The sequence below is a fragment of the Eurytemora carolleeae genome, unplaced genomic scaffold (genome assembly GCF_000591075.1).
Source record: "Eurytemora carolleeae unplaced genomic scaffold, Eaff_2.0 scaffold314, whole genome shotgun sequence".
In the NCBI taxonomy this organism is placed as follows: domain Eukaryota; kingdom Metazoa; phylum Arthropoda; class Copepoda; order Calanoida; family Temoridae; genus Eurytemora; species Eurytemora carolleeae.
The window spans coordinates 179638-191165 of record NW_019396253.1 but is presented as its reverse complement, the minus strand read 5'-3'; the positions used below and the strand labels follow the sequence as shown (position 1 = coordinate 191165).

Sequence of the window (11528 nt, the reverse complement as noted above, 5' to 3'; positions counted from 1 at the left end):
AACTGGGTCTGCTACACCTCTAAACTGGGTCTGCTACACCTCTAAACTGGGTCTGTTACACCTCTAAACTGGGTCTGCTACACCTCTGAACTGGGTCTGCTACACCTCTAAACTGGGTCTACTAAACTCTAAACTGCGGCCCAGATGTGCAAGTAATGTTAAGCACTAACAAGATCCAGTTTAAAACTAAAAGTAATGATTTGAACAAATTAGTTTAGTCAAACTTCGTTCTTTTGACCAATTTCCGCACCGTTTCAAACCATTTCCTGCCAAGATAGTGATTCATATCCAACCCTATAGGCTTGTGTCCCTAGAAGGATATGTTACCTCATCTCTTTACTATACTAACCCAACTACACCCCCCCCCTCTCATGCACTCTTGAGCAGAGAAAGTAAACCTTGCCAGGTTTATTCTGCAGTCTTCTGCACTCAGTCTTATAGTTCATTCAGATTCTAGCATTCTTACTCATCTTAGTTGATCTAGCTCACATTCAACATCAGTTTAGAATCAAACTAGAAATACATGATATTGATATTTTTAAAGCTTTTTGGAAAATAATCCAGAAAAAATATGAACTAAGAATGTGAATACGATAAGAGAAATCGTTGTTATTTATAACTGTTGTATCCTAACACCTGTCTAGGGTTTAAGCCATTTTTTCAGACGAGTCAGTGATATTTTAACACATTTATAATTGCTTAAAATATATTCTCAAGACAATTTGTTTTCTTTTTCTTAGTAACTTTTTCTTTCGATATCTTTAAATCTATGAAATGTCCTATCTATGAAATGTCCTATCTCTGAAATGTTTTAGCCTCCGAAATTTTCTATCTATGTAATGTCCTTTCTATGAAATTGTATTTGCTCTGAAATTTCCTTTTTATTTAAAGTCCTTTCTATGAAATGTCCTTTCTATGAAATATCCTTTCTATGAAATATTCTTTCTATGAAATATCCTTTCTATGAAATATCCTTTCTATGAAATGTTCTTTCTATGAAATATCCTTTCTATGAAATGTCCTTTCTATGAAATGTACAATCTATAAAATGTCCAATCTATAAAATGTCCAATCTATAAAATGTCCTATCTATAAAAATATCCTATCTGTTAAATGTAGTACCTATTAAATGTCTATCTATAAAATATAGAATGTTTAGTCGTGAACTCAAAATGCTGGAACGTTTTTATGTTAAATAATCATGTACATTTTTGCAGGAACAATAAGCTTAACTTATTACAAGAAAAATTGACGCAAACACCCTGCAAGTGTATAGCAGTAAGTTGTACTGCAGTAAAATAAGAAAACTTCAATCTCAAAACAAATTAAAGCTTTCCCACTTCGCTTTTCATCTTGTAGAAATATTACAGACAATTCAAACTGTTTTCAGAAGACCAAAACAGCTTTTTTACCGTTTACATAATAAACTATAGCAGACGTAACTTTATCATGCCTTGTGAAATCATGCATTACAATGCTAAATCTCAACAATATAGCGATCTCAGAGGCGTCACTAAAATCCTATGTTTATTGGGACACCCTGCAGGCTGCAGTGTACTATAAATTTTAATTTACCGAAAAGTGAATATAGAACACGATAGTGAACAAAATGGATGTTTTGATTATCATAATTAAATCTAATTATTACATACACGCCCTACAATCATAATTAAAATATTAACATTTAAATAGATTTTATCTTCTAACCAAATCCACACTTTTTAAATATCAAGCGTTTTATGTTTATAGATTAATATTATTTTCTAAAAGTTTTCTTCGATATCTGATCTTAGGATTTGTCAATATGTCTAAGTTATCCCTAATTACATTGGGGATATTAAATAAATATTAAATTAATCTGCAGATCAAACATTGATCTCTATATCCACAATACAAGAGTTCCCAGATCTGAGCTGGGAACTTTAGAATGGTGGATATCAGGATTAATGCTTGATCCACTCTTTTTTTTAATCTCCAGATTAAATATTTCTTGTTTTCCTCATGAATCTAATCTCCAGATTAATTAACAGATCGGGATTAAGGATATCACATTCTAAAGTTTTCAGCTCTGCTCAATTTTTCGAGAGAACCTTGAATTTCAGTTTTTAGTTAAAAATAATAGGCTTCCGATTAAATATTTCATCAGACAAAAAATTAAATATTAAATACCACATGCCGAATTGACAGCTGATCAAACAGATCGAACCAGATCTTCATTCAAAATTTAAAAATAGAATTATCAAATAGCTACTTATTAAGAACGTTGTAATTATCTTGTTTTTTTACATTTTAAATATTCTATACAATGATCCGGGACGTAGTCTGACATAGTTTATATAGATAGTAGGCTTGTCTGTACTTTGTCTATTTGTATCCAATAAACGTCAAAACGGCCCAACCGATTTATTTGCCAGTCAGAATAAAAAAGTGTCGATTCATTCATGAAAATTCATTAATGAAAACAGAAGAAAAATGACGGCTTACATCTAAAACTGTTATTAGAAAATCCTAGTGATTAACATTTTTCAGAAAATAATGGAGGAGGAGGGGTATATTCCTGAGGATGAAATAGAGGAGGAAGAGGAGGAGTTTGATGAGGAAGGATTAAGATTCCGTTGGAAGATATCAACCTATTCTCTCTCCGGACTAACAATTCTCCTCAACCTAATTATCGTCCTAATCCTTATCTTTAAACGTAACCTAGGATCTACTCTTAATAAAGGTAAGACATTTTGTCCTTCACTTCAGTTTAACTGATTACTTCACTCAGCTCTCTTGTTTTCTTTATTCCATATTATGGAACAATAGAATTGAGTTTTAATCCATATATCTTTGCAACACAATGTCGTAGAACCTGCATATTTCAAACTTTGAAGTATGCTAGATCAAATAATCTAAGGTTTACACCATCAGGTTGAAAAGATAATTTGAGTTTGTGGTAAAGACTCAATCTCTTTTCACCATTACCCCTGGATTCATTATCATTAATTTTTCTATAATCTTGGATTCATTTTTTTTCATTAATTCAATCCCTTTTTTTCCTAAATTCATTTTTTAGATTGAATATCTTAGAATAAACGTAAGTTCAAGGAATCCTCTATTTGAACGAGCATGTCCGATTTAAAGCAGTACCACTTAAACCTTCACTTTTGTAACAATTTGAAAGATATCATTGTTTTTCTATCTGTAAACATGTTGAATTTTGACAACCTTTCCGCAATTCACTTTTATAGAGAATCCACAATTGAAAATAATCAATTGTTTAGCAAAACAAATTCCTTAAAGACATGATCTAACAAATCCATCGTAAATCGGACATTCCACACTTTTTTACTTTCTTATTTTCAGTAATTTTTCTGGTTAGTTTGGCGGACTTGGGATTTGGTATGTGTGTAATACCATTCTTTGTTGATAACTATGTGGAGAATAATTGGAACTTTACACAAGAGTTCTGTAGGTATTAAATACAGTGTATACAGTGTATCTACATATAAAATAAATTCAAAAAAAGTCGATTATAAAACTAACTTTTTCTAAACCATCCATCTATTTCAAAACTCAAGAGACATTTTCAAACTTTAAATATTTTTTTCATGATTCACTTCTAAATCCTAATCAAATATCACTTTAATAAACCAACTATATCAAGTTCACATCCCCTTTCTTCATTTTCACAATTTAGTTTTTCCCCCATTCCTTTGTCCGGTCTCTTGTTTATGTGAACATTCTACAATCCTACAGCTTTTTATTCTCATAAAGAGAAAGTCCTGTCTGTGTAATGTTAACAAGGAAAAAACAGTCAATTATTACAAAAAACATTAACTAGATTTTTCCTGGAGATGATCCAAATAATACACCTTATAATTTCAAGAAACAGATGGAAATTAAAAGCTTAAAAACTGACTTTGATTTGTTTTTTAAAGTATGTAATAAAGCCGTCTTTAACTTTAATAACTCTTATTTATCTCAAAAACAAATTATAAACATTAGACTCTCATGTCAGAATATATCTTGCATTAATCAAGGGCGACTAAAAACTCGTCATTAATTTCACAGCCTTAGTAATTTTAACCCTTATCAGTTTGAAAACCTTAAAATTAAATAGCCGGAGCTGAAAACTTTAGAATGAGATATCCTCAATCCCGATTAGTTTATCTGAGTATCCAATGGGCAATGGTCACACTTTTGATTTTCTTCTTAAACCGTTTTTTCTTGGATATAGTTATAGTTATAGTATTTATTTTCAAACACAAAATACAAAATAATAATGATAGTAGAGAAAAATCAAAAACAGGTTTTTCTAAATTAAAGAGTCCCTCCCGTTTCTGTATATAATCTTAAATGGCGCGCAAAATTTCAAATTTATCGGCTTCATATACGCGGCTCTGATTGGTTTAATTTTATACACTTTTCAAGATACAACAACAAGATTAGGTTACTTTCGATATTAAGAAAAAGAGAGGATCAAGCATTAATCTCGATATTGACCATTCTAAAGTTTTCAGCTCTGAGAATACTATTAGACATCTTTTATAAGTATACTTAATTTCGCAATAATTTCTGTAGAATCGGTTGCAAACATAAAACACAAAAGATGTTAAATATATCTTATTGCACTTATATGATTTAATTATTGTTTATATATTTTAGATTTTATACGTTCTACTTCACATTCCACGATCTTTTTCAAGCTCTGAGTTTAATATTCGTATCTATATACATATCCTTTAAGTTCACAGGTTGGTTTCTAACATTTTAAACTAAAATAATTTCATTTTTTATTTGAGGAACACAACTTTAAACTAAATATTGATAAAAGTATTATACAATTTGCCTTTAACATATATATTGTTACTAGTAAATAAAAAAGTGTAATTTGCAAATTTTTAAAATTTGATTCAGAAATAACGAGAATCTAGTAAAACACAGAAGCCTCATTTTTTCAGATTTTCCCAACATTATTATGTCTGATTCACAACGGTGCCCTTTAAGACTCTATCGTCAATTTTCTAATAAAATAAATTGTTAAATTATGTTAATTTCATCTGAAGAATAAATGCGCAATTGTTACTTTCATAGAAAACCCACACTCATCCTTGAAAGGGTACAATTGTGGATTGGACGTAATACTCTAGATGTTTGGTACTTTCCCAAAGGCATTTTCCCAAGCGGCAACTTCCCAAGGGTAATTTCCCAAGCGGCAACTTCCCAAAGTCTCCCCAAGTCTGTTCTTCCCATGGCGCTCGGCCCTCTAGCCCATCCTAGCCGCAGCGCTCGCCCTCCCATTGCAGCCTGCGGCGCCTCATAGGGCCTAATCTAACCTTTGAGAAGTTGCCGCTTGGGAAATTGCACGTTTGGGAAGTTGCCTCTTGGGAAATTGATACTTCGGAAGTCGCCCTTGGGAACATGCCTTTGGGAGAGTACCCAACACCCTACTCTACCAATGTAAACAGTCCCTTGAAATCCCAATTTCCTCCAACGCCTAATGATGTAAAAGTTAAAATGTTTACAATGTTTATTCTAAAATCTGGGTGTGGATAACCTTTACCTTTCTTCAATCAAAATATCCCAGATATGTTTAGAATCTTATTCAAAGACTTACATCTGAAAAGAACAAATACATTTCTCAGATTACAACAGTACTCGTATCTTTTCAACGACAAAAATGGAAATTTAAGAAAAAAATTTGAATTGTCGGATGAATAGACCAACTTTTTTCGATTTTACCAATTTTAGTTAGCTTTCAAATTTTAAATTAAAATTGGAATTAAATTCCACACTCCACAGCCTTATCCTTTCAAAAGTTTTTTCGTTCAGGTCACAATAAATTCTTAAATGAACATTTGCATCGACCAGACAGTTTGAAATTTTTCACGTTTTTAAACCCATGTTTGCTCCCTAGAACTATATTGTTGTAAAAAATACAGTCTTACAATGTTTATATCATATATTTAAACAAGATACCCCTACATCAACGCAGAATGAAACGTAACTTTTGTTTAAAGACGAGATCAAGAATAGTCAGACTTAAAATTTTTATCTCAGGAATGTCTGTAAACACTGTTGGATGGACAAGAACAAAGTTGGGAATGAGTCTCAGCATTGTCGTCTTCTCTATTCTCCTCGCACTTCCGGCAACTTTACACGCGGGAATATTCCAGGATCCAAGCAGCCAGCAAACTTTTAAACAGGTAGATATGCAAAATATGAAAGTTAAGATTGATCTGAAATAAAGATGGATTTGATTATAGGAAATAGATAAAAAATTACGTTTTTTGTGACCACATTTTATGTTTTAATTATTGTAAATTGTCGCTCAATTTCTCAATTGTTGCTATTTTTTCCCTCAATCTTGCATCTTGACTTGAAGATAGATTATAAAAATTTTGATCTACGCCAGGGCCTAGGGTAGTTTTACGTTATTTTTTATGACATTTCTCAAGGACGAGTTACCAAAAAGAATTTCAAAATTATCTAACCTAACCCAAGTTAATCATCATCAAATAGATTATCAAGTACAATAGGTGGCAACAGAGAAATGGACCAATTATACACGACGTCAAATATAACAAAGAAAACGAAATTTTCTCACATTAGTTGACTTGTTTTCCAAGATTAAATAAAAAAGTGCAAAAACAGAAAATAAATAACAAATAAAATTGAAATTATTTCACTGTAAGATAAGCACTTTATTCTAAAATTATCATTATTATTAATAATTTTGTCGGACACAAAAACTAAGTTGACACTTGTGACGTAAGAATTCATCTGTACTGAGAGTGTACAAATTCCGCGTTGCCATCTATTGTATCAGAATCTACTTGATCATAATCAAAATATCCTTTAGTTTCGCTTTGGACAAATTTACATTTAGTAAACTGTAAGAAATGGAAATGGAAAGTAATTGTTTATGCATTGTATTTACTATTTAAACTCTAATAAGATCTTAAAATTATGTAACACCTCTTACCCTGTTTTCCTATATGTTTGTAGGAGTGTCGAACCCTGGATATCTACACTATGCCGATCACCTACATCTTTTCCTCCTCTATTCTCTTTTGCTTCTCTATGGGGTTCCTGTTCTCCCTGTGCATCCTAGGATCTCCCCTCCTCAAGGGAGCATATGATCCAGAGGAACATTCGAAAAAATGGAGAATAATTCTCACACTCTCCGTAGGTAATGCTACGTTATATACATCTTGTTGTTTTCTTCAAATTAAATGGCCTTGAAACTCGAAAAATTCTATCTCTGGCGTTAAATATTGTACTTGTAAGTCAAGTCTCTTATTCCCACCAAGCTATGAGTTTGACATTAGTAAATAACGAATGCTTGAGATTTTATAATGGCAAACAAACTTGTAACAATAGATATACCATGCACCTTTGCTTTTGTTTTGAGTTTGGTATTGGGTGGGTTTTTCATTTTAATTGCAAAAATACCACAACCTCAAAAACCAAATAATGAAAACTCGGGAAAACCTCAAAAATGTCTCCTCCTATACGTCCCCTCTTTTTAAACTCTCCTTTTTTTATCCCAAAATTTCCTCTCCTACTTTAATTTAACCTCTATATTGATCCCACAATATCCTATTCTCCTACTATTTAACCTCTCTATTGATCCCACAATATCCTATTCTTCTACTATAATTTAACCTCTCTATTGAACTCACAATATCCTATTCTCCTACTATAATTTAACCTCTCTATTGGTCCCACAATATCCAATTCTCCTAGTCTAATTTAACCTCTCTATTCATCCCAGAATATCCTATTCTCCTACTCTAATTTAACCTCTCTATTGATCCCACAATATCCTATTCTCCTAGTCTAATTTAACCTCTCTATTGAACTCACAATATCCTATTCTCCTACTCTAATTTAACCTCTCTATTGATCCCACAATATCCTATTCTCCTAGTCTAATTTAACCTCTCTATTGGTCCCACAATATCCTATTCTCCTACTCTAATTTAACCTCTCTATTGATCCCACAGTATCCTATTCTCCTAGTCTAATTTAACCTCTCTATTGATCCCACAGTATCCTATTCGCCTAGTCTAAATTAACCTCTCTATTGATCCCACAATATCCTATTCTCCTACTATTATTTAACCCTTCTATTGATCCCACAATATCCTATTCACCTAGTCTAAATTAACCTCTCTATTGATCCCACAGTATCCTATTCTCCTACTATAATTTAACCTCTATATTGAACTCACAATATCCTATTCTCTTAGTCTAATTTAACCTCTCTATTGATCCCACAATATCCTATTCACCTAGTCTAAATTAACCTCTCTATTGATCCCACAGTATCCTATTCTTCTACTATAATTTAACCTCTCTATTGAACTCACAATATCCTATTCTCCTAGTCTAATTTAATGTTTTACTTTCCTTGTCTTATTTATTCTATTCATGATTTATATTTACATTTAGATCCGGTTTATAATCAAAACAATTGAATGCAATGCAGTCTGGTTTATGTCTGTTTTCTTGATAGATAGATAGATAATGTTTATTGCTAAAATACAGGGTGTCCCACATCATATTAGATCGTCAATCGGTCTAAATTACGATTTTCGGGACTAATCAGAAAATTTAAGAAGAATGAATCATTTTGAAAAATTGAATAAGGTTAATATAAGAATTTTCTTGCGGAAAATGATAGGTTTTTCTAGTATTATGGGTTTATTTTGGCGTTAAAACTTGGAGATAATCTAATATGATATGGGACGCTCTGTACATGTATCTGTGTACAGAACGAGTTTACAATTACAAATTGATGATTATATTAACAGTATACAAGTATAAAGCAATTAGGTGGAAAATAGCTCTTGGCTGTTTTGATTATTTTTTCCAACTAATTTCAATAATGATTACAACACATTTCAATTAAATAGATTTAAGGAGAACTATTAGAGATCAGGGTGCAATTTTATCTTATGCAAAACTATTATAAATGTTAACAATGTACTCTGTACTTTCCGCTTTTGATTATATCGTTTTTGAGGTTATGGTATGAAGTTTTACACAATATGTGTGTAAATTTTACTTGTAAATAGTTTACTAAATATCCCAAAGAAACTCCCCAAATTAAAACCTCACCCCCTTCAAAAGCCTATTGTTGCGCCCATGTAAAAAAAGATATTTGTTTGCAGTGAACATTCTGTATATAATCTGTGGGTTCCTGCTGAACTTCAAGGAGATCTCCAGGTTCCTCTTCAAGTGCTGTAACATCATCAAACCCTTCTCAGGTAGCACTCAAAATGATGAAGGAAATCACTGTAAACACAGGAAAAAAAATTACATTTAGTTTAAAAGTGTTTCCTACCTGAGGACCTCGGTGTTAAAATGTCTTAAGGAAACAAATTTTAAATCTCTTTATTTATCTGCGTTGTAAAGATTATATTAAAATTTTAATCTTAAATTTACATATATTTTTAGGTTTTCTGTATTTTACTTCAAGAATATACCAAAATATCCATATTTTAGAATTGAACGACATCAGTTATGATGCTTGGAGTTTCTCCCTTCTCAGCTCCCGTACTATGCTCAGACCTGGAGTTTATCTTCTCTTTTATCAGAAATATCTACTGGAGAAACCTTACTATTACTAGAAATTAAACCCTCATGTACTTTACTATGTACGAAAGTGCAGTGTACGCGGGTTTATCAAAGAATGTTAATAAAATACAACTTTTGTTACGTTTATATTTCTGGCCAATTTAAATTTGCTAATTCAGTTCATATGACAAACCATATCATTAGAAGAAATTTTACTTTAAAAATATATCGATTTCTCAGTCTAAGTAATTTTATAAAAATAAACTGGTAGACCCATAAAACTTTGGAATAGGATGACGACTTTTAGACTCAAGTTATTGTATAAATTGTCTAATGAATAGGAAACTGAACAGCGATGGTGCAACGCAGACATGGACAATTTTCACATAAATTGATTTTAAAGCTATTTGTATTTGCACCAAATGCTCAAAGGGTTGCTTTAATGTCGTCTCACTCTTCCACAGTTTTACGGGTCTCATTGATGTAATGATTATTTTTACAAAATTACTTCTTTTTTTAAATTATGTGACTATTCTAAAATCCCTTGTACAATGTACAATGTACAATGTACTTGCTTATAAAATTAACTGATAACTGTACAAAACATGTAAATAATAATATTGTAAAAAGTGTGAGATTAATAACTAATAAATCGATTTAAGATGTTCATTTCATTAACTTTGCTTTCCTCATATTTATTAACCTGAATTCTCTCTCAAGTTCCTGAATTAATTGTTGATGAATTCAAAATTGAACTTGGATAAACAGATTCTCTTGTAGGCTTGTTAGAGGTCATCCATCAGCTCCATTTTTTACTTGCTGCTGTCTGCAGGGGGGAATATCTGTGGTAGTTCAATATGAAGACTTATTCTGTACTGACTGGAGGGTTGATACAACACTGACTGGAGGGTTGATACAGCACTGACTGGAGGGTTGATACAGCACTGACTGAAGGGTTGATACAGCACTGACTGGAGGGTTGATACAGCACTGACTGGAGGGTTGATACAGCACTGACTGGAGGGTTGATACAGCACTGACTTCATCAAAAACAGGAGGTTTTTATCTGTCATCAAAGAGGACTGCAGCATTGTATATGGAAAAAATCAAGTATTGGTAAGAAAATATTTGGTAGACTACCCTTAAACATTCACATTTACATATTTTCAAATTTTTATTTGTTAAAGGGAGTGACCAGCAATGTATGGTGATTGGACTGAATATGTAGTAATATTGTGGACAAATTAATTTGAGACAGATATAACGTTTCTACGACGGATATTTACGGAGTTTACGCTCAAAGTCTACGTTCAAAATCATGAATTTGGGTGGGTATGTTTTCGAATGGTTTTTTTTAATTATAAAGTAACGACGACAAAAAAATGGAAACAAAATTCTACAGTAAACTAATAAGTTTTTTAGGAACAGGTTGAGAAAATAAAAATCAACTCTTATCATAGAAAATTAGTAATCTTATTTAATTATTATTTTCTATAATCTCTCATTATTCACAAAGATTTTCTGGAGATTTTCTGGAATTTTTATTGAAAAGACGACATTTGAAGAATTTGTAGAAATCTGCATCTAATCCTTGCTGCTCCGCTAGGAATCACCATCACCCCGAACCATATTCTCCAGGGGTTCAAGGAATGTCACGGGGACGAAATCAACCTCAACACCCCCGTTCAACACCAATTATCCAGGTGGAAGATTGCCCTCAATACTTTCACTTCACTCTGGTCTCAAGAATATACCAGGCGGAGGTTAACCGTTGCTTGGAAGGAACAGAGAGGGTCACCTCAAGTAGGAGACATAGTTCTATTCAAGAACGAACCCATCTACCGTCATCCAATCTCAGCCGCAAGAGTAGAAGCTGTACTCTGCAGGAAGAACGGAGACGTCTACGGTGCAACCATCAGCTACCGCCGAGAAGTAGGAGGGCGGAAAATTACCGTCAA

The 11528-nt window shown here is 32.3% G+C and overlaps 1 protein-coding gene across 1 annotated transcript; it reads left to right on the top strand.

Annotated features, from left to right (window-relative positions):
- The first annotated feature begins 2533 nt into the window (after window positions 1–2533).
- On the top strand, window positions 2534–10239 carry LOC111699441 (histamine H2 receptor). The gene is made up of 7 exons (XM_023470120.1): window positions 2534–2722; window positions 3349–3457; window positions 4651–4739; window positions 6046–6191; window positions 6994–7177; window positions 9165–9260; window positions 9499–10239. The coding sequence occupies exons 1-7, from the start codon at window positions 2536–2538 to the stop codon at window positions 9621–9623; spliced, it is 936 nt and encodes a 311-aa protein (XP_023325888.1). The 5' UTR covers window positions 2534–2535; the 3' UTR covers window positions 9624–10239.
- The last annotated feature ends 1289 nt before the right edge of the window (window positions 10240–11528 follow it).